This window comes from Panulirus ornatus, chromosome 12, assembly GCF_036320965.1.
Source record: "Panulirus ornatus isolate Po-2019 chromosome 12, ASM3632096v1, whole genome shotgun sequence".
Taxonomy (NCBI): Eukaryota; Metazoa; Arthropoda; class Malacostraca; order Decapoda; family Palinuridae; genus Panulirus; species Panulirus ornatus.
In genome coordinates this window covers 35,487,573-35,514,310 of record NC_092235.1, presented here as the reverse complement: position 1 = coordinate 35,514,310, position 26,738 = coordinate 35,487,573, and the positions used below count along the sequence as shown (strand labels likewise).

General features: G+C 37.3%; 1 protein-coding gene across 1 annotated transcript in view; it reads right to left on the bottom strand.

The window, feature by feature from the left end:
• Positions 1-4,021: 4,021 nt before the first annotated feature.
• The window catches only part of LOC139751734 (uncharacterized), a 208,014-nt gene continuing 185,297 nt past the window's right edge, over positions 4,022-26,738 (bottom strand). The window contains exon 8 of the mRNA XM_071667287.1: positions 4,022-4,692. Coding sequence (XP_071523388.1) covers positions 4,595-4,692 — 98 coding nt within the window. The 3' untranslated portion in view covers positions 4,022-4,594. The remainder of the gene's footprint in view (positions 4,693-26,738) is intronic.

The following is a 26,738-nucleotide window of genomic DNA, read 5'->3' as shown; positions in this document are numbered from 1 at the left end:
CCTGCATGTTCAGGCCCCGATCACTCAAAATCTTTTTCACTCCATCTTTCCACCTCCAATTTGGTCTCCCACTTCTCCTCGTTCCCTCCACCTCTGACACATATATCCTCTTGGTCAATCTTTCCTCACTCATTCTTTCCATGTGACCAAACCATTTCAAAACACCCTCTTCTGCTCTCTCAACCACACTCTTTTTATTTCCCCACATCTCTCTTACCCTTACATTACTTACTCGATCAAACCTCCTCACACCAAATATTGTCCTCAAACATCTCATTTCTAGCACATCCACCCTCCTGCGCACAACTCTATCCATAGCCCACGCCTCGCAACCATACAACATTGTTGGAACCACTATTCCTTCAAACATACCCATTTTTGCTTTCGGAGATAATGTTCTCGACTTCCAAACATTCTTCAAGGCTCCCAGAATTTGCGCCCCCTCCCCCATCCTATGATTCACTTCCGCTTACATGGTTCCATCCGCTGCCAAATCCACTACCAGATAACTAAAACACTTTACTTCCTCCAGTTTTCTCCATTCACATTTACCTCCCAATTGACTTGACCCTCAACCCTACTGTACCTAATAACCTTGCTCTTATTCACATTTACTCTTAACTTTCTTCTTTCACACACTTTACCAAACTCAATCAGCTTCTGCAGTTTCTTACATGAATCATCCACCAGCGCTGTATCATCAGCGAACAACAACTGACTCACTTCCCAAGCTCTCTCATCCACAACAGACTGCATACTTGCCCCTCTTTCCAAAACTCTTGCATTCACCTCCCTAACAACCCCATCCATAAACAACTTAAACAACCATGGAGACATCACACACCCCTGCCGCAAACCTACATTCACTGAGAACCACTCACTTTCCTCTCTTCCTACACGTACACATGCCTTACATCCTCGATAAAAACTTTTCACTGCTTCTAACAACTTGCCTCCTACACCATATATTCTTAAAACCTTCCACAGAGCATCACTATCAACTCTATCATATGCCTTCTCCAGATCCATAAATGCTACATACAAATCCCTTTGTTTTTCTAAGTATATATATATATATATATATATATATATATATATATATATATATATATATATATATATATATATATATATATATATATATATATATATATTTATATATTTATATATATATATATACATACGAATAAAGTGCATAAAAGCGCCCCTTCACAGAACATACAAACCTCCAACAGCCAGGATCGAACCCGGGACCCCTGTGCCACAGGCGAGAATACTGCAGCGAGGTAGCGCTAGGAAAAGACAACAAAGGTCACATTCGTTCACACTCAGTCTCTAGCTGTCATGTATAATGCACCGAAACCACAGCTCCCTTTCCACATCCAGGCCCCACAAAACTTTCCATGATTTGCCCCAGACGCTTCACATGCCCTGGTTCTATCTATTGACAGCACGTCGAACCCAGTATACCACATTGTTCCAACTCACTCTGCTCCTTGCATGCTTTTCACCCTCCTACATGTTCAGGCCCCGATCACTCAAAATCGTTTTCACTCCATCTCTCCACCTCCAGTTTGGTCTCCCACTTTTCGTTCCCTCCACCTCTGACATGTATGTCCTCTTTGTCAATCTTTCCTCACTCATTCTCTTCATGTGACCAAACCATTTCAAAACACCCTCTTCTGCTCTCTCAACCACACCCTTTTTATTACCACACATTTCTCTTACCCTTTTATTACTTACTTGATCAAACCACCTCACACATATTGTCCTCAAACATCTCATTTCTAACATATCCACCCTTCTCCGCACAACTCTATTTATAGCCCACGCCTCGCATCCATATAACATTGTTGGAACCACTATTCCGTCAAACATACCCAATTTTTGTTTTCCGAGATAATGTTCTCGCCTTCTACACATTTTTCAACGCTCCCAGAGCTTTCGCCCCTTCCCCACCCTGTGACTCACTTCCGCTTCCATGGTTCCATCCGCTGCCAAATCCACTCCCAGATATCTAAAACACTTCACTTCCTCCAGTTTTTCTCCAAACTTACCTCCCAATTGACTTGACCCTCAACCCTACTGTACCAAATAACCTTGTTCTTATTCACATTTACTCTCAGCTTTCTTCTTTCACACACTTTACCAAACTCAATCACCAGCTTCTGCAGTTTCTCAACTGAATCAGCCACCAGCGCTGTATCATCAGCAAACGACAAATGATTTACTTCCCACGCCCTCTCATCCACAACAGACTTCATACTTGCCTCTCTGTCTAAAACTCTCACATTCACCTCCCTAAATACCCCATCCATAAACAAATTAAACAACCATGGAGACATCACGCATCCCTGCCGCAAACCTACATTCACTGAGAAACAATCACTTTCCTCTCTTCCTACTCGTACACATGCCTTACACACTCGATAAAAACTTTTCACTGCTTCTTGCAACTTGCCTCCCACACCATATATTCTTAATACCTTCCACAGAGCATCTCTATCAACTCTGTCATATACTTTCTTCAGATTCATAAATGCTACATAGAAATCCATTTGTTTTTCTACGTATTTTTCACATACATTCTTCAAAGCAATCACCTGGTCCACACATCCTCTACCACTTCTGATGCTCTGTACATGCTTTCATCCTCTCAATCAATACCTTCCCATATGAATTCCCATGGATACTCAACAAACTTATACCTCTGTAATTTGAGCACTCACCTTTATCCCCTTTGCCTTTGTACATTGGCACTATGCAAGCATTCCGCCAATCCTGAGGCACCTCACCATGAGTCATACATATATTAAATATCCTTGCCAACCAGTCAACCTCTCAGTAACCCCCCCCCCTTTTTTTTTTTTTACTAAATTCTCGTGCAATACCATCCAAACCCGCTGTCTTGCCGGCTTTCAGCTTCTGCAAAGCTTTTAGTAGCTCTTCTCTGCTTACCAAGCTATTCCTTCCCTACTCCCCTATCGTACTTTGCTGTCACCTTTTTCCACGCTGCACTTAGTCTTTCCTTGTACTTCCTGACAAAAGTCTCCTTCCCAAGCTCACTTACTCTCACCACTCTCTTCACCCCAACATTCTCTCTTCTTTTCTGAAAACCTCTGCAAATCTCCACCTTCGCCTCTACAAGATAATGATCAGACATCCCTCCAGTTGCCCCTCTCAGCACATTAACATCCAAAAGTCTTCCTTTCGCGCGCTTATCAATTAACATGTAATCCAATAACTCTCTCTGGCCATCTCTCCTACTTACATACGTATACTTATACATATCTCTGTTTTTGAACTAGGTATTACCAATCACCAGTCCTTTTTCGGCAGACAAACTTACAAGCTTTTCACCGTTCCCATTTACAACACTGAACACCCCATGTGCACCAATTATTCCCTCAACTGCCACATTACTCACCCTTGCATTCAAATCACCCATCACTATAACCCGGTCTTGTACATCAAAACTACAAACACACTCACTCAGCTGCTCCCAAAACACTTGCCTCTCATGATTTTTTCTTCTCATGCCTAGGTGCATTTGCACCAATAATCACCCATCTCTCTCCATCCACTTTCAGTTTTACCCTTATCAATCTAGAGTATACTTTCTTACACTCTATCACAAACTCCCATAACTCCTGTTTCAGGAGTAGTGCTATTCTTTCCCCTGCTCTTGTCCTCTCACTAACCCCTGACTTTACTCCCAAAACATTCCCAAACCACTCTTTCCCTTTACCCTTGAGCTTCGTTTCACTCAGAGCCAAAATATCCAGGTTCCTTTCCTCAAACATACTACCTATCTCTCCTTTTTTCTCATCTTGGTTACATACACACGCATTTAGACACCCCAGTCTAAGCCTTCGAGGAGGATGAGCACTCCCCGCGTGACTCCTTCTTCTGTTTCCCCTTTTAGAATGCTAAAATACACGTATTTCCTGCGTATCATAGAAGAAAGAATTCCTGTTTGAGGATCATTGGTATTGATTTCAAAGGTAATAAAAGAAGTTGGTTTTATGATGCAGTATTTATTGTGATGGCTCAAGACACTGGTGGCGTAGCCATGCTACCGTCACGTGACCTGCCGATTCCTGGCAGAGTCTGTTGGTCACACACATACAGACCCTGTGGTGAGTGTGAGACCCATGAGTGTGTTGACACATTGCTCCTGTAATGAGTGTGTTCAAACAGTGAGTGCCTGGGTCACACGACTCTTTGGTGCGTCCCTTGTCGTGGAGAGGCGAGACAGTCTCCCATCCCTGGTCAGGTGTGCAGGACCTGTCACTGCTACCCTCGGTCCTCCTGGTGTTGGGCTACTGGTTATCAACGATAGTGGAGCCTTGTAGCTCTTACTCAGCCTCACATAGTAGCGGCCTATACCCCTGGCAGCAGCCCTGACCCCTGGCAGCAACCCTGACCCCTGGCAGCAGCCCTGACCCCTGGCAGCAGCCCTGACCCCTGGCAGCAGCCCTGACCCCTGGCAGCAGCCCTGACCCCTGGCAGCAACCCTGACCCCTGGCAGCAGCCCTGACCCCTGGCAGCAGCCCTGACCCCTGGCAGCAGCCCTGACCCCTGGCAGCGGCCCCTAATCCTGGCATGAGCAGTCCTTCTGGTGCGTGGGGTAGGAGCAGTGACCAGGAGCAGTGCACTCACCACCCTGCCGGCAAGCTGGCTCACACACAGCTGCCGGAGAGAGAGAGAGATATGTAATGTATATATATATATATATATATATATATATATATATATATATATATATATATATATATATATATATATATATATATATATATATATATATATATATGTACAATATGTAATACATATGTGCACAGCGTGTGATACATATGTGAAAAATATGTGATACATATGTGAACAATATGTAATACATACATGAACAATATGTAATACATATGTGAACAATATATAATACATACATGAACAATATGTAATACATATGTGAACAATATGTAATACATACGTGAACAATATGTATTACATATGTGAATAATATGTAATACATACATGAACAATATGTAATACATATGTGAACAATATGTAATACATACGTGAACAATATGTAATACATATGTGAACAATATGTAATACATATGTGAACAATATGTAATACATACGTGAATAATATGTAATACATATGTAAACAATATGTAATACGTATGTGAACAATATGTAATACATATGTGAACAATATGTAAAACATATGTGAACAATATGTAATACATATGTGAACAATGTAGTATATACGTGAACAATATGTAATACATATGTGAACAATATGTAATACTTACGTGAACAATATGTAATACATATGTGAACAATATGTAATACATATGTGAACAATATGTAATACATATGTGAACAATATGTAATACATACGTGAACAATATGTAATACATATGTGAACAATATGTAATACATATGTGAACAATATGTAATACATATGTGAACAATATGTAATACATACGTGAACAATATGTAATACATATGTAAACAATATGTAATACATATGTGAACAATATGTAATACATATGTGAACAATATGTAATACATACGTGAACAATATGTAATACATATGTAAACAATATGTAATACATATGTGAACAATATGTAATACATATGTGAACAATATGTAATACATATGTGAACAATGTAGTATATACGTGAACAATATGTAATACATATGTGAACAATATGTAATACTTACGTGAACAATATGTAATACATATGTAAACAATATGTAATACATATGTGAACAATATGTAATACATATGTGAACAATATGTAATACATATGTGAACAATATGTAATACATACGTGAACAATATGTAATATATATGTAAACAATATGTAATACATATGTGAACAATATGTAATACATATGTGAACAATATGTAATACATACGTGAACACTATGTAATACATATGTGAACAATATGTAATACATATGTGTACACCATGCTATACATACGTGAACAAATTGTAATACATATGTGAACAGCATGTAATACATATGTGAACAATATGTAATAAACATGTGTACAATATGTAGTACATATGTGTACAATATGTAATATATATGTGTACAATATGTAATATATTTGTGTACAATATGTAATATTTGGGTACAATACGAAATATGTTAGTGTATAATATATAATATGTATATCTATATCTATCTGTCTATCTATTTATACATGCAGCAGGTTTGGATGGTATTGCAGTGGAATTTATTAAAAAAGGAGGTGACTGTATTATTGACTGGTTGGTAAGGTTATTTAATGTATGTATGACTCATGGTGAGGTGCCTGAGGATTGGCGGAATGCGTGCATAGTGCCATTGTACAAAGGCAAAGGGGATAAGAGTGAGTGCTCAAATTACAGAGGTATAAGTTTGTTGAGTATTCCTGGTAAATTATATGGGAGGGTATTACTTGAGAGGGTGAAGGCATGTACAGAGCATCAGATTGGGGAAGAGCAGTGTGGTTTCAGAAGTGGTAGAGGATGTGTGGATCAGGTGTTTGCTTTGAAGAATGTATGTGAAAAATACTTAGAAAAGCAAATGGATTTGTATGTAGCATTTATGGATCTCGAGAAGGCATATGATAGAGTTGATAGAGATGCTCTGTGGAAGGTATTAAGAATATATGGTGTGGGAGGCAAGTTGTTAGAAGCAGTGAAAAGTTTTTATCGAGGATGTAAGGCATGTGTACGTGTAGGAAGAGAGGAAAGTGGTTGGGTCTCAGTGAATGTAGGTTTGCGACAGGGGTGTGTGATGTCTCCATGTTTGTTTAATTTGTTTATGGATGGGGTTGTTAGGGAGGTGAATGCAAGAGTTTTGGAAAGAGGGGCAAGTATGAAGTCTGTTGGGGGATGAGAGAGCTTGGGAAGTGAGTCAGTTGTTGTTCGCTGATGATACAGCGCTGGTGGCTGATTCATGTGAGAAACTGCAGAAGCTGGTGAATGAGTTCGGTAAAGTGTGTGAAAGAAGAAAGTTAAGAGTAAATGTGAATAAGAGCAAGGTTATTAGGTACAGTAGGGTTGAGGGTCAAGTCAATTGCGAGGTAAGTTTGAATGGAGAAAAACTGGAGGAAGTAAAGTGTTTTAGATATCTGGGAGTGGATCTGGCAGCGGATGGAACCATGGAAGCGGAAGTGGATCATAGGGTGGGGAAGGGGGCGAAAATCGTGGGAGCCTTGAAGAATATGTGGAAGTCGAGAACATTATCTCGGGAAGCAAAAATGGGTATGTTTGAAGGAATAGTGGTTCCAACAATGTTGTATGGTTGCGAGGCATGGGCTATGGATAGAGTTGTGCGCAGGAGGATGGATGTGCTGGAAATGAGATGTCTGAGGACAATGTGTGGTGTGAGGTGGTTTGATCGAGTAAGTAACGTAAGGGTAACAGAGATGTGTGGAAATAAAAAGAGCGTGGTTGAGAGAGCAGAAGAGGGTGTTTTGAAATGGTTTGGTCACATGGAGAGAATGAGTGAGGAAAGATTGACCAAGAGGATATATGTGTCGGAGGTGGAGGGAACGAGGAGAAGTGGGAGACCAAATTGGAGGTGGAAAGGAGTGAAAAAGATTTTGTGTGATCGGGGCCTGAACATGCAGGAGGGTGAAAGGAGGGCAAGGAATAGAGTGAATTGGATCGATGTGGTATACCGGGTTTGACGTGCTGTCAGTGGATTGAATCATGGCATGTGAAGCGTCTGGGGTAAACCATGGAAAGCTGTGTAGGTATGTATATTTGCGTGTGTGGACGTATGTATATACATGTGTATGGGGGTGGGTTGGGCCATTTCTTTCGTCTGTTTCCTTGCGCTACCTCGCAAACGCGGGAGACAACGATAAAGCAAAAAAAAAAAAAAAAAATATATATATATATATATATATATATATATATATATATATATATATATATATATATATTTTTTTTTTTTGCTTTGTCGCTGTCTCCCGGGTTTGCAAGGTAGCGCAAGGAAACAGACGAAAGAAATGGCCCAAGACTTCATACTTGCCCCTCTTTCCAAAACTCTTGCATTCACTTCCCTAACAACCCCATCCATAAACAAATTAAACAACCATGGAGACATCACACACCCCTGCCGCAAACCTACATTCACTGAGAACCAATCACTTTCCTCTCTTCCTACACGTACACATGCCTTACATCCTCGATAAAAGCTTTTCACTGCTTCTAACAACTTGCCTCCCACACCATATATTCTTAATACCTTCTGTTTCCTTGCGCTACCTCGCAAATGCGGGAGACAGCAAAAAAAAAAAAAAAAAAAATAAATATATATATATATATATATATATATATATATATATATATATATATATATATATATATATATATATATATATATATATATATATATTTTCTTTTTTTCATTTTTTTTTTGCTTTGTCGCTGTCTCCCGCGTTTGCGAGGTAGCGCAAGGAAACAGACGAAAGAAATGGCCCAACCCACCCCCATACACACGTATATACATATGTCCACACACGCAAATATACATACCTACACAGCTTTCCATGGTTTACCCCAGACGCTTCACATGCCCTGATTCAATCCACTGACAGCACGTCAACCCCGGTATACCACATCGATCCAATTCACTCTATTCCTTGCCCTCCTTTCACCCTCCTGCATGTTCAGGCCCCGATCACACAAAATCTTTTTCACTCCATCTTTCCACCTCCAATTTGGTCTCCCACTTCTCCTCGTTCCCTCCACCTCCGACACATATATCCTCTTGGTCAATCTTTCCTCACTCATTCTCTCCATGTGACCAAACCATTTCAAAACACCCTCTTCTGCTCTCTCAACCACGCTCTTTTTATTTCCACACATCTCTCTTACCCTTACGTTACTTACTCGATCAAACCACTTCACACCACACATTGTCCTCAGACATCTCATTTCCAGCACATCCATCCTCCTGCGCACAACTCTATCCATAGCCCACGCCTTGCAACCATACAACATTGTTGGAACCACTATTCCTTCAAACATACCCATTTTTGCTTTCGGAGATAATGTTCTCGACTTCCACACATTCTTCAAGGCTCCCAGGATTTTTGACCCCTCCCCCACCCTATGATCCACTTCCGCTTCCATGGTTCCATCCGCTGCCAGATCCACTCCCAGATATCTAAAACACTTTACTTCCTCCAGTTTTTCTCCATTCAAACTTACCTCGCAATTGACTTGACCCTCAACCCTACTGTACCAAATAACCTTGCTCTTTTTCACATTTACTCTTAACTTTCTTCTTTCACACACTTTACCAAACTCAGTCACCAGCTTCTGCAGTTTCTCACATGAATCAGCCATCAGCACTGTATTATCAGCGAACAACAACTGACTCACTTCCCAAGCTCTCTCATCCCCAACAGACTTCATACTTGCCCCTCTTTCCAAAACTCTTGCATTCACCTCCCTAACAACCCCATCCATAAACAAATTAAACAACCATGGAGACATCACACACCCCTGCCGCAAACCTACATTCACTGAGACCCAATCACTTTCCTCTCTTCCTACACGTACACATGCCTTACATCCTCAATAAAAACTTTTCACTGCTTCTAACAACTTGCCTCCCACACCATATTTTCTTAATACCTTCCACAGAGTATCTCTATCAAGTCTATCATATGCCCTCTCCAGATCCATAAATGCTACATACAAATCCATTTGCTTTTCTAAGTATTTCTCACATACATTCTTCAAAGCAAACACCTGATCCACACATCCTCTACCACTTCTGAAACCACACTGCTCTTCCCCAATCTGATGCTTTGTACATGCCTTCACCCTCTCAATCAATACCCTCCCATATAATTTACCAGGAATACTCAACAAATTTATACCTCTGTAATTTGAGCACTCACTCTTATCCCCTTTGCCTTTGTACAACGGCACTATGCACGCATTCCGCCAATCCTGAGGCACCTCACCATGAGTCATACATACATTAAATAACCTTACCAACCAGTCAATAATACAGTCACCCCCTTTTTTTTTTTTAATAAATTCCACTGCAATACCATCCAAACCTGCTGCCTTGCCTGCTTTCATCTGCCGCAAAGCTTTTACTACCTCTTCTCTGTTTACCAAATCATTTTCCCTAACCCTCTCACTTTGCACACCACCTCGACCAAAACACCCTATATCTGCCACTATATCATCAAACACATTCAACAACCCTTCAAAATACTCACTCCATCTCCTTCTCCCATCACCACTACTTGTTATCACCTCCCCATTTGCGCCCTTCACTGAAGTTCCCATTTGCTCGCTTGTCTTACGCACTTTATTTACCTCCTTCCAAAACATCCTTTTATTCTCCCTAAAATTTAATGTTGCTCTCTCACCCCAACACTCATTTGCCCTCTTTTTCACCTCTTGCACCTTTCTCTTGACCTCCTGTCTCTTTCTTTTATACATCTCCCACTCAATTGCATTTTTTCCCTGCAAAAATCGTCCAAATGCCTCTCTCTTCTCTTTCACTAATAATCTTACTTCTTCATCCCACCACTCACTACCCTTTCTAATCAACCCACCTCCCACTCTTCTCATGCCACAAGCATCTTTTGCGCACTCCATCACTGATTCCCTAAATACATCCCATTCCTCCCCCACTCCCCTTACTTCCATTGTTCTCACCTTTTTCCATTCTGTAATCAGTCTCTCCTGGTACCTCCTCACACAAGTCTCCTTCCCAAGCTCACTTACTCTCACCACCCTCTTCACCCCAACATTCACTCTTCTTTTCTGAAAACCCATACAAATATTACGTGTTAATTGACAGGCGCGCGAAAGAGAGACTTTTGGATGTTAATGTGCTGAGAGGTGCAACTGGAGGGATGTCGGATCATTATCTTGTGGAGGCTAGGATATATATATATATATATATATATATATATATATATATATATATATATATATATATATATATATATATATATATATATATATATATACATATATATATATATTTATATATGTGTGTGTGTGTGTGTGTGTGTGTGTGTGTGTGTGTGTGTGTGTGTGTGTGTGTACAACATGTAATACGTATGTTTACATTATGTAATACATAAGTGAAAAATATGTAATACATGCGTACAATATGTAATACACATGTGTATAATATGCAATACATGTGTACAACATGTCATATATATTTGTACAATTTGTACAATTTGTACAAATGTAGGTTTGCGGCAGGGGTGTGTGATGTCTCCATGGCTGTTTAATTTGTTTATGGATTGGGTTGTTAGGGAGGTGAATGCAAGAGTTTTGGAAAGAGGGGCAAGTATGAAGTCTGTTGGGGATGAGAGAGCTTGGGAAGTGAGTCAGTTGTTGTTCGCTGATGATACAGCGCTGGTGGCTGATTCATGTGAGAAACTGCAGAAGCTGGTGACTGAGTTTGGTAAAGTGTGTGAAAGAAGAAAGTTAAGAGTAATTGTGAATAAGAGCAAGGTTATTAGGTACAGTAGGGTTGAGGGTCAAGTCAATTGGGAGGTGAGTTTGAATGGAGAAAAACTGGAGGAAGTGAAGTGTTTTAGATATCTGGGAGTGGATCTGGCAGCGGATGGAACCATGGAAGCGGAAGTGGATCATAGGGTGGGGGAGGGGGCGAAAATTCTGGGAGCTTTGAAGAATGTGTGGAAGTCGAGAACATTATCTCGGAAAGCAAAAATGAGTATGTTTGAAGGAATAGTGGTTCCAACAATGTTGTATGGTTGCGAGGCGTGGGCTATGGATAGAGTTGTGCGCAGGAGGATGGATGTGCTGGAAATGAGATGTTTGAGGACAATGTGTGGTGTGAGGTGCTTTGATCGAGTAAGTAACGTAAGGGTAAGAGAGATGTGTGGAAATAAAAAGAGCGTGGTTGAGAGAGCAGAAGAGGGTGTTTTGAAATGGTTTGGTCACATGGAGAGAATGAGTGAGGAAAGATTGACCAAGAGGATATATGTGTCGGAGGTGGAGGGAACGAGGAGAAGAGGGAGACCAAATTGGAGGTGGAAAGATGGAGTGAAAAAGCTTTTGTGTGATCGGGGCCTGAACATGCAGGAGGGTGAAAGGAGGGCAAGGAATAGAGTGAATTGGAGCGATGTGGTATACCGGGGTTGACGTGCTGTCAGTGGATTAAATCGGGGCATGTGAAGCGTCTGGGGTAAACCATGGAAAGCTGTGTAGGTATGTATATTTTGCGTGTGTGGACGTATGTATATACATGTGTATGGGGGTGGGTTGGGCCATTTCTTTCGTCTGTTTCCTTGCGCTACCTCGCAAACGCGGGAGACAGCGGAAAAAAAAAAAAAAAATGTAACATATTCGTGTGTATATAATATATGTGTACAATATGCAATATGTTTGTGTATAATATGTAATATATATGTGTGCAATATGTAATGCATATGTGTACAATATGTGATATATATGTGTACATTATTTAATATGTTTGTGTATGATATGTAATATATATCTGTACAATATGTAATACATATGTGTATAATATGTAATATATATGTGTTAAAAAATGTCACACATATATTTACAATATGTAATATATATATATGTGCACAATATACAATACATATGTATAGGATATGTAATATATATGTGTACAATATGTAACATGTGTGTGTATAATATGTAATATACATGTGTATAATATGTAATACATATGTGTAAAATATGCAATACATATGTGTAAAATATGTAGTACAAATGTGTACAATATGTAGTACATATATTTACAATATCTAATACATATGTGCACAATATGTAATACATATGTGTACAGTATGTAATACATATGTGTACAACATGTAACACTCATATGTAAAACATGTAATACTCATATGTACAATATGTAATACATATGTGTACAATATGTAATATATATGAATACAATATGTAATACATATGTGTACAAAATGTAATAGATATGTGCACAATATGTCATACATATGTGTACAATAAGTAGTACATATGTGCTAAATATGTAGTACACATTTAGACAATATGTAATACATATGTGTACGATATGTAATACAAATGTGCACAATATGTAATAAAAATGTGTACAATATGAAGTACAAATATGTACATGTAATGTATATGTGTACATTATGTAATACGCATGTTTACAATATACAATACATGTGCACAATATGTACAATATGTAATACACATGTGTACAGTATGTAATACACATGTGTACAATATGAAAACACGTGTGCAGAAGTTAATACGTATGTGTACAATATGTAATAGACATATGTACAATGTCATACACATATGTACAATTGTAATATACAGGTGTACAATATTTCATACAAATGTGTACAATATGTAATACAGTATACACATGTGTGCAATATATATTACCCTTGTGAACAATATGTAATAGATATGTGTACAATATGTAATAGATATGTACGTGTATAATTTGAAATACAAATATGTACAATATATATTACACGTGTACAATATGTAATACACATTTGTACGATATGTAATAAACACTGTACAATTTGTAGTACACATGTGTATGATATGTAATACACATCTGTACAATATGTAATACACGTGAAAGATATGTAATACACAAGTATACGATATGTAATACACATGTGTACAATATGTAATAAACATGTGTACAATATGTAAAACAGATGTGTAGAATATGTAATAACGTGTGCAATATATAATACGTATGTGTACGATATGTAATACACGTGTGCAAAATATGTAATACACATTTGTACATTATGTTATACATATGTTTACAATATGTAATGCATATGTGAACAATATGTAATACATATGTGTACAATGTGTAGTCACATGTGTACAATATGTAATACATATGTGTACACTAAGTAAAATATTTGTGTACAATATGTAATATATTTGTATGGTATGTAATATATATGTGTGTACAATATTTCATATGTTTGTGTATAATGTGTAATATTTATGTGTACAATATGTAATACGTATGTTTACAATATGTAATACATTTGTGCACAATGTGTAATACACATATGTACAATATGTAAACACATGTGTGCAATATGTATTACACATGTGAACAATATGCAATAGACATGTGTACAATATGTAAATCACGTGTGTTCAATAGTTGCACACAAACGTAATACATATGTGTACAATATGTAACACATATGTCTACAACATGTAACACTCATGTGTACAACATGTAATATTCATGTGTACAATATGTAGTACACATGTGTGCAATATGTAATACATATGTGTACAATATGTAATAGAAATGTGTACAATATGTAATAGACGTGTACAATATGTAATACTCATGTGTACAACATGCAATACATGTGTGTACAATATGCAATACACATGTGTACAATACATAACACATATGTGTACAACATGTAATACATATGTGTGCAATAAGTAATACACATGTGTACAATATGTAATACACATGTGAACATATAATGTATGCAATTGTGTAGAATATGTAATACTCATGTGTACAATATGCAATACACCTGTGTACGATATGTATTACATATGTGTAAAATAAATAATACACATGTGTACGACATGTAATATATATCTGTACAATATGTAATACACATGTGTACGATGTGTACTACAAATGTATACAATACGTAATACATATCTGTACAATATGTAATGCACATGTGTACGATATGTAATACAAATGTATACAATATACAATACATATGTGTACAATATGCAATACATATGTGTACAATATGCAATACATATGTGTACAATATGCAATACATATGTGTACAATATGCAATACATATTTGTACGATATGTAATGCACTTGTAAATTATGTAATACACGTGTGCACGATATGTAATACACATATGTACGATATGTTAAACATGTATACAATATGTAATATGTGTACAATATGTAATACACGTGTGCACGATATGTATTACACATTTGTGCAATATGGAATACACATGTGTCTGATGTGTAATACACACGTATGCGATATGTTATGAACGTGTACAATACATAATACATGTGTACGATATGTAATACACATGTGCACGAAATGTAATACACATGTGCACTAAATATAATACACATGTGTACAATATGTAATACCCATGTGTGCAATATGTAATATGCAATACACATGCGTACAATATGTAATACACATGTATACAATATGTAATACACGTGTCCAATATGTATTACACGTGTACGATATATAATACGAATGTGTACAATATGTAATACATATGTGTACAATATGTAATACGCATGTGTACAATGTGAAATACACGAGTACAATATGTACTTGTGTACAGTATGTGATACACATGTGTACAATATGTATTACACATGTTATATAGTTAATACATATGTGTACAATATGTAATACACGTGCACAATATGTCATACACATAAGTACAATATGTAATATACATGTGTACAATATGTAATACAAATGTGTACAATATGTAATACTCATGTGTACAATACGTATACACATGTATGCAATATGTATTACACATGTGAACAATATGTAATAGACATGTGTACAATATGTAAATCACGTGTGTTTTACGTGTTTAAAATATGCCATACACTTGTATAATTCGTAATAAAAATGTGCACAATATATATTACACACGTGAACAATATGTATTACACATTTGTACGATATGCAATAAACATCTATTTGATATGTAATACACATGTGTATGATATGTAATACACATGTGTATGATATGTAATACACATCTGTACAATATGTAAGGCACATGCGTAAGATATGTAATACACATGTATACGATATTTAATACACATGTGTACAATATGTAATACACATGTGTACGATATGTAAAAATCTATACAATATGTAATATGTGTAAACATGTAATATGTTTATGTACGATATGTAATACATATGTGTAAAATAAGTAATACACGTATGTACGAATTATGATACACATTTGTATAATATGTAATACACATGTGTACGATATGTAATACAAACGTATACGATTCGTAATAAACGTGTACAGTATGTAATTCACATGTGCACGATATGTATTACACATGTGTACAATATGTAATACACATTTGTTCAATATGTAATAACGTGTACAATTTGCAATACACATGTGTACAATATGTAATACACATGTGTAATATATATGATACACACGTGTACAATATGAATTACTCGTGTATAATATTTGATACACATGTGCACAATATGTAATGCATTTGTGTACAACATGTAATACACATGTGTATGATATGTAATACATATATGTGCAATGTGTACAGTATGTAATACACATGTGTCCAATATGTAATGCACATGTGTACACTGTATGTAAAATATGTAATACACATATGTAATATATGTAATACATATGTGTACAACCATATATATTTGCACAATATGTAATACACGTGTACAATAAGTAATACACTTGTGTATGATATGTAATACAAATATGTATAGTATGTAATGCACATGTGTGCGATATGTAATACATTGTGTACAATATGTAATACACATGTGTACAATATAAAATAAACGTTTGTAATATGCAATACACACATGTAAAATATGTATTACATATGTGTATAATATTTGATATATATGTGCAAAATATATAATATACATGTGTGCAATATATAATACCCATGTGTACAATATGTAATATATATATGTGTAATATGTAATACGCATGAGTACAAATTGCAATACATATGTGAACTATATGTAATACATTTGTGTACAATATGTAGCACACATGTGTATGATATGTAATACATATGTGTACAAAATGTAATACACGTGTAAAATATGTGATACACATGTGCACAATAAGTAATACATATGTGTACAATTTGTAATGCACAGGTGTACGATATGTAATACATATGTACAATATGTAATACACATTTGATACAATATGTAACATGTAAACAATATGTAATGCACATGCATACAGTATGTAATACATCTGTACAATTTTAATATACAAGTGCAAAATATGTAATGCACTTATATACAATATGTGAGACACATGTAACAATGTGTAATACACATGTGTGCAATATGTATTGCACACGTGAACAATATTTAATAGATATGTGTACAAATTGTAATACACGTGTACAATCTAAAATACACATGTGCACAGTATGTGGTACACATGTGTACAATATGTAATACACGTGTACAATATTTGATACACATGTGTATAACATATAATGCACATGTGTTCAATATGTGATATATATACGTATGCATTATGTAATACACGTGTACCATATGCAATACACATGTGTATAATGGGTAATACACATGTGTACAATATGTAACACACATATGTACAATATGTAATACACATATATGTAACAAACATGTGTACAATATGTATCACACTAGTAGAATATGTAATACACATATGTCCAATAAGTAATACACATATGTTAAATATGTAATACACATATGTACAATATTCAATACAAATGGGTACAACATATAGTACATATGTGTACAGTTAGTAATACACATATGCACAAAATGTAATACATATGTGTATAATACTTAATACACATTCGTAAAATAGGTTTTACACATTGTACACTATATAATACACATGTGTACAATATGTGTTGCACGTGTATACAATATGTAGTACACATTTGTCAGATATGTAATATACATATGTACAGTATGCAATATACATATGTACATTATCTAATACACGTGTACAATATGTAATACACATGTGTACAATATGTTATACACGTGTACAATATGCAATAATGTATGTACAATATGTAATAAACATGTGTACAATATGTAATAAACATGCGTACAATATCTAATACACATATACAATATGTAATACACACGTGTACAATATGCAATACACATTTGTACAATATGTAATACATATATGTATAACATATAATGATGTGTAGAATATGTAATACAAATGTGTAAGCATGAAATAGTATATGTACAATATATAATACACGTGTGCAGAGTATGTAATACACATGTGTACAATACGTAATACACATTTCTACATTATGAAATACATGTGTGTACAATATGCAATACATGTTTAAGATATGTAATATACATGTGAACAATATGTAACACATATGTATACAATATGTAATACACATATGTACAATATGTAGTACACAGGTGCACAATATGTAATATATATAGGTTCAATATGTAATACACATGTACAATACGTAATACACATGTGTACAACATTTAACACACATATGTACAATATGTAATACACATGTGTACAATACTTAACACACATATGTACAATATGTAATACACATGTGTACAATACTTAACACACATATGTACAATATGTAATACACATGTGTACAATACTTAACACACATATGTACAATATGTAATACACATGTGTGCAACATGTAATACACAAGTGTATGATGTGTAATGATATTCATATTTATTATACTTAACCGCCGTCTCCCGCATTAGCGAGGTAGCGCAAGGAAACAGACGAGGAATGACCCAACCTACCCACATACACATGTATATACATACACGTCCACATTACCTCTCTCACCACACACACACACACACACACACGCACACACACACACACACACACACACACACACACACACACACACACACATGTACATACATATATACACATGTACATGTCCATACTTGCTGCCTTCATCCATATACGTCGGCACCCCGCCACACACGAAATAGCATCCTCCCCCAACGCCTCGCCAGCAAGGTAGCTCTAAGAACAGACACAAAAGACCACATTCGTACACAGTCTCTAGCAGTCATGTATAATGCAGCGAAACCACAACTAACTCCCTTTCCACATCCAGGCCTCACACAACTTTCCATGGTTTACCCCAGACGCTTCACATGCCCTGGTTCAATCCATGGATAGCACGTCGACCCCAGTATACCACAACGTTCCAATTCACTCTATTCCTTGCACGACTTTCACCCTCCTATATGTTAAGGCCCCAATCGCTCAAAATCTTTTTCACTCCATCTTTCCACCTCTAATTTGGTCTCCCACTTCTCCTCGTTCCCTCCACCTCTGACACATATATCCTCTTTGTCAATCTTTCCTCACTCATTCTCTCCAAATGTCCAAGCCATTTCATCACACCCTCTTCTGCTCTCTCAACCACACTGTTTTTATTACCACACATCTCTCTTACCCTATCATTATTTACTTGATCAAACCACCTCACACCACGTATTGTCCTCAAACATCTCATTTCCAACATATCCACCCTATCTATAGCCCACGCCTCGCATCCGCATAACATTGTTGGAACCATTATTCCTTCAAACATACCCACTTTTGCTCTCCGAGATAGCGTTTTCCCTTTCCACACATTCTTCAACGCTCCCACAACATTCACTCCCTCCCCAAACTGTGACTCACTTCCGCTTCCATGATTCCATCCGCTGCCAGATCCACTCCCAGATATCTAAAACACTTCACCTCCTCCATTTTCTCTCCATTCAAAATCACCTCCCAGTTAACTTGTCCCTCAACCCTACTGTACCTAATAACCTTGCTCTTATTCACATTTACTCCCAACATTCTTCTTTCACACACTTTACAAAACACAGTCTCCAACTTCTGCAGTTTCTCACCTGAATCTGACACTAGCGCTGTGTCATCAGCGAACAACAACTGACTCACTTCCCAAGCTCTCTCTTCCACAAAAGACTGCATACTTGCCCCTCTCTCCAAAACTCTTGCATTCACCTCCATAACAAACCCATCCATAAACAAATTAGATAATCATGGAGACATCACGCACCCCTGCCGCAAACCTACATTCTATGGGAACCAATCTCTTTCTTCTCTTCCTACTCCTACACATGCCTTATATCCTTAGTAATGTAGTATGTAATGATATGGGCATAGTACGTAATATACATGTGTATAATATGGAACACATATGTGTACAATGTGTAACAGCATGCGCACAATATGCAATACACATTTGTTTATGTAATACACATTTACAATATATAATACATATATATCCAATATGTAATACACATGTGTACATTATGTAATACACATGTGCACAATATATAATACATATATGTACAATATGTAATACACATGTGCACAATATGTTCTACATATGTGTACAATATGCAATACATATCTATACAATAAGTGATACAAAATGTAATACTATGTGTACAATATGAAATACACGTGTGCTCAATATGTAATACACATATCCAATTTGTAATAAACATGCGAACAATATGTAATATACATGAGTGCAATATATAATATACATGTGCACAATATATAATACACATGTATATGATATGTAATAATATGTGCACAATATGTGATGCACAAGTGTACAATAGTAATACATATGTGTACAATATGTAATACATTTGTGTACGACATATAATACACATGTGCACAATGTATGATACACACATAAGTACAATAGGTGATACACGTTTATAATATGTGATGCACGTGTGTTCAATATGTAACTCACATTTGTAAAATATGCAATAGTATGTGCACAATGTGTAAGACATGTGTAAATATGTAATACAAACGTGTATGATATGTAATAAACATGTGTACAATATCTAATAGGTTTGTCCAATATGTAATAAGCATAAGTACAATATTGAATACACATATGTACAATATGTAATACACATGTGCACAATATGTAATTCATGTGCACAATAAGTAATACTCATGTTTGCAATATGTATTAACCATGGGTACAATATGTATTACATATTTACAATATCCCTGGGGATATAATATATAATACACATGTGCACAATGTATGATACACACATAAGTACAATATGAGATACACGTGTATAATATGTGATACACATGTGTTCAATATGTAACTCACATCTGTAAAATATGCAATAACATGTGTACAATGTGTAAGACATATGTGTAAATATGTAATACAAATGTGTATGATATGTAATTAATATGTGCACAATATCTAATAGGTTTGTCCAATATGTAATAAGCATAAGTACAAAATTGAATACACATATGTACAATATGTAATACACATGTGCACAATATGTAATTCATGTGCACAATAAGTAATACTCATGTTTGCAATATGTATTAACCATGCGTACAATATGTATTACACGTTTACAATATCCCTGGGGATAGGGAAGAAAGAATACTTCCCACGTAGAGGGCGATTAAAGGGGACGGGTGCGGGGGCTAGAAACCCTCCCTTCCTTGTATTTTAACTTTCTATAAGGGGAAACAGAAGAAGGAGTCATGCGGGGAGTGCTCATCCTCCTCGAAGGCTCAGATTGGGGTGTCTAAATGTGTGTGGATGTAACTAAGATGAGAAAAAAGGAGAGATAGGTAGTATGTTTGAGGAAAGGAACCTGGATGTTTTGGCTCTGAGTGAAACGAAGCTCAAGGGTAAAGGGGAAGAGTGGTTTGGGAATGTCTTGGGAGTAAAGTCAGGGGTTAGTGAAAGGACAAGAGCAAGGGAAGGAGTAGCGCTACTCCTAAAACAGGATTTGTGGGAGTATGTGATAGAGTGTAAGAAAGTAAACTAGATTGATATGGGTAAAACTGAAAGTGGATGGGGAGAGATGGGTGATTATTGGTGCCTGTGCACCTGGGCATGAGAAGTAAGATCATGAGAGGCAAGTGATTTGGGAGCAGCTGAATGAGTGTGTTAGTGGTTTTGATGCACGAGACCGGGTTATAGTGATGGGTGATTTGAATGCAAAGGTGAGTAATGTGGCAGTTGAGGGAATAATTGGCATACATGGGGTGTTCAGTGTTGTAAATGGAAATGGTGAAGAGCTTGTAGATTTGTTTGCTTAAAAAGGACTGGTGATTGGAAATACCTGGTTTAAAAAGAGAGATATACATAGGTATACGTATGTAAGTAGGAGAGATGGCCAGAGAGTGTTATTGGATTACGCGTTAATTGATAGGCCCGTGAAAGAGAGACTTATGGATGTTAATGTGCTGAGAGGTGCAACTGGAGGGATGTCTGATCATTATCTTGTGTAGGCGAAGGTAAAGATTTGTAGAGGTTTTCAGAAAAGAAGAGAGAATGTTGGGGTGAAGAGAGTGGTGAGAGTAAGTGAGCTTGGGAAGGAGACTTGTGTGAGGAAGTGCAGAATGGAAAAAGGTGAGAGTAAAGGACGTAAGGGGAGTGGGTGAGGAATGGGATGTATTTACGGAAGCAGTGATGGCCTGCACAAAAGATGCTTGTGGCATGAGAAGCGTGGGAGGTGAGCAGATTAGAAAAATAGTGAGTGGTGGAATGAAGAAGTAAGAGTATTAGTGAAAGAGAAGAGAGAGACATTTGGACGATTTTTACAGGGAAATAATGCAAATGACTGGGAGATGTATAAAAGAAAGAGGTAGAAGGTCAAGAGAAAGGTGCATTAGGTGAAAAAGAGGGCAAATGAGAGTTGGGTGAGAAAGTTTCCTTAACTTTTAGGGAGAATAAAAAGATGTTTTGGAAGGAGGTAAATAAAGTGCGTAAGACAAGAGAACGAATGGGAACATCGGTGAAGGGGGCTAACGGGGAAGTAATAACAAGTAGTGGTGATGTAAGGAGATGGAGTGAGTATTTTGAAGGTTTCTTGAATGTTAGATGATAGAGTGGCAGATATAGGGTGTTTTGGTCGAGGTGGTGTGCAAAGTGAGAGAGTCAAGGAGAATGATTTGGTAAACAGAGAAGAGGTAGTAAAAGCTTTGCGGAAAATGAAAGCCGGCAAGGCAGCAGGTTTGGATGGTATTGCAGTGGAATTTATTAAAAAGGGTGTGACTGTATTGTTGACTGGTTGGTAAGGTTATTTGCTATATGTATGACTCATGGTGAGGTGCCTCAGGACTGGCGGAATGCTTGCATAGTGCCATTGCACAATTTCAAAGGGGATAAAGGTGAGTGTTAAAAGTACAGAGGTATAAGTTTGTTGAGTATTCCTGGGAAACTATATAGGAGGGTATTGATCAAGAGGGTGAAAGCATGTGGTTTCAGAAATGGTAGAGGATGTGTGGATCAGGTGTTTGCTTTGAAGAGTGGATGTGAGGAATACTTAGAAAAGCAAACAGAGAAGTGTTTTAGATATCTGGGAGTGGATTTGGCAGCGGATGAAACCATGGAAGCGGAAGTGAGTCACAGGGTGAGGGAGGGGGCGAAAGTTCTGGGAACGTTGAAAAATGTGTGGAAGGCGAGAACATAATCTCGGAAAGCATAAATGGGTATGTTTGAAGGAATAGTTGTTCCAACAATGTTATATGGTTGCGAGGCGTGGGCTACAGAGAGAGTTGTGCGGAGGAGGGTGGATGTGTTGGAAATGAGATGTTTGAGGACAATATGTGGTGTGAGGTGGTTTGATCGAGTGAGTAATGAAAGGGTAAGAGAGATGTGTGGTAATAAAAACAGTGTGGTTGAGTGAGCAGAAAACGATGTTTTGAAATGGTTTGGTCACATGGAGAGAATGAGTGAGGAGAGATTGACAAAGGGGATATACGTGTCAGAGGTGGAGGGAACGAGGAGATGTGGGAGACCAAATTAGAGGTGGAAGGATAGAGTGAAAAAGATTTTGAGCGATCGGGGCCTGAATATATAGGAGGGTGAAAGGCGTTCAAGGAATAGAGTCAATTGGAAAGATGTGGTATACCGGCGTCGACGTGCTGTTATTGAATTGAACCAAGGCATGTGAAGCATCTGATTAAACCATGGAAAGTTTTGTGGGGCCTGGATGTGGAAAGGGAGCTGTGGTTTCGGTGCATTATACATGATAGCTAGAGACTGAGTGTGAACAAATGCGGCCTTAGTTGTCCTTTCCTTGTGTTACCTAGCGCACATGTGGGGGGGAGGGGGTTGTCATTTCATGTGTGGTGGGGTGGCGACGAGAATGAATGAAGACAGCAAGTATGAATTATGTACATGTGTATATATGTATATGTCTGTATATGTAAATATAAGTATGCGTTGAAATGTATAGGTATGTATATGTGCGTGTGTGGACGTGTATGTATATGCATGTGTATGTGGGTGGGTTGAGCCATTCTTTCGTCCGTTTCCTTGCGCTACCTCGCTAACGCGGGAGACAGCGACAAAGTATAATATATGATATATATATATGTATATATATATATATAATACAATCTGTATTGCACAGGCGTACAATATGTAATGCATATATGTACAATATGAAACAGTACGTGCACAATATGTAATACAATTGCGTGCAATACGTAATCTACACGTGTATTAATGTAATACATATGTCTAATATGTCATTGCATGTGTTCAATATATAATACACATCTGTGAAATATGTAATACACACATGTGCAATATGTAACAAATTTGTGTACAATATGTAATGATATATGAACAATATGCAATACACGTGTAATATATATATATATATATATATATATATATATATATATATATATATATATATATATATATATATATATATATATATATATATATATATATATATATATATATATATATATATATATATATACGAATAAAGTGTATATGAACGCGCACCTTCATAGAACATACAAAGGTGCGCGTTCATATACACTTTATTCGTATTCATATAACTCCGCGTTGTACAGTCAGGTTCGGTAAAACGCTATGTGCTGGCTATGTGTTCTGTTTGGAAACAACCGATAGACCCCGTTGCTCACCATAGTGAGACGAAGGGTATTCGAGTACTTAGTATTTCGAATAGTTGTTTCCTATTATACAGTCCCATAGCCTAGCGGTTAGCATGCCTGCCTCATGCACAGGGGTCCCAGGTTCGATCCTGGCTGTTGGAGGTTTGTATGTTCTATGAAGGTGCGCGTTCATATGCACTTTATTCGTATTCATATACCTCCGCGTTGTACAGTTAGGTTCGGTAAAACGCTATCAGCTGGCTATGTGTTCTGTTTGGAAACAACCGATAGACCCCGTTGCTCACCATTGTGAGACTAAGGGTATTCGAGTACTTAGTATTTCGAATAGTTGTTTCCTATTATACAGTCCCATAGCCTAACGGTTAGCATGCCTGCCTCTTGCACAAGGGGTCCCAGGTTCGATCCTGGCTGTTGGAGCTTTGTATGTTCTATGAAGGTGCGCGTTCATATACACTTTATTCGTATTCATATAACTCCGCGTTGTACAGTCAGGTTCGGTAAAACGCTATCTGCTGGCTATGTGTTCTGTTCGGAAACAACCGATAGACCCCGTTGCTCACCATTGTGAGACGAAGGGTATTCGAGTACTTAGTATTTCGAATAGTTGTTTCCTATTATACAGTCCCTTAGCCTAGCGGTTACATGCTTGCCTCTTGCACAAGGGGTCCCAGGTTCGATCCTGGCTGTTGGAGCTTTGTATGTTCTATGAAGATATATATATATATATATATATATATATATATATATATATATATATTTATTTATTTATTTATCTATTTTGCTTTGTTGCTGTCTCCCGCGTTTGCGAGGTAGCGCAAGGAAACAGACGAAAGAAATGGCCCACCCCACCCCCATACACATGTATATACATACACGTCCCCACACGCAAATATACATACCTATACATCTCAATGTACACATATATATACACACACAGACACATACATATATACACATGCACACAATTCACACTGCCTTTATTCATTCCCATCGCCACCTCGCCACACATGGAATAACATCCCCCTCCCCCCTCATGTGTGCGAGGCAGCGCTAGGAAAAGACAACAAAGTCCCCATTCGTTCACACTCAGTCTCTAGCTGTCATGCAATAATGCCCGAAACTACAGCTCCCTTTCCACATCCAGGCCACACAGAACTTTCCATGGTTTACCCCAGACGCTGCACATGCCCTGATTCAATCCATTGAGAGTACGTCGACTCCGGTATACCATATCGATCCAATTCACTCTATTCCTTGCCCGCCTTTCACCCTCGTGCATGTTCAGGCCCCGATCACTCAAAATCTTTTACACTACATCTTTCCACCTCCAATTTGGTCTCCCACTTCTCGTTCCCTCCACCTCCGACACATATATCCTCTTCGTCAATCTTTCCTCACTCATTCTCTCCATGTCACCAAACCATTTCAAAACACCATCTTCTGTTCTATCAACCACGCACTTTTTATTTCCACACATCTCTCTTACCCTTACATTACTTACTCAATCAAACCACCTCACACCACATATTGTCCTCAAACATCTCATTTCCAGCACATCCACCCTCCTGAGGGTGGATGTGCATTTGGATGATTTTTGCAGGGAAAAAGTGCAAATGACTGGGAGATGTATAAAAGAAAGAGACAGGAGGTCAAGAGAAAGGTGCAAGAGGTGAAAAAGAGGGCAAATGAGAGTTGGGGTGAGAGAGTATCATTAAATTTTAGGGAGAATAAAAAGATGTTTTAGAAGGAGGTAAATAAAGTGCGTAAGACAAGGGATCTAATGGGAACTTCAGTGATGGGTACTAATGGGGAGGTGATAACAAGTAGTGGTGATGTGAGAAGGAGATGGAGTGAGTGTTTTGAAGTTTTGTTGAATGTGTTTGATGATAGAGTGGCAGATATAGGGTGTTTTGGTC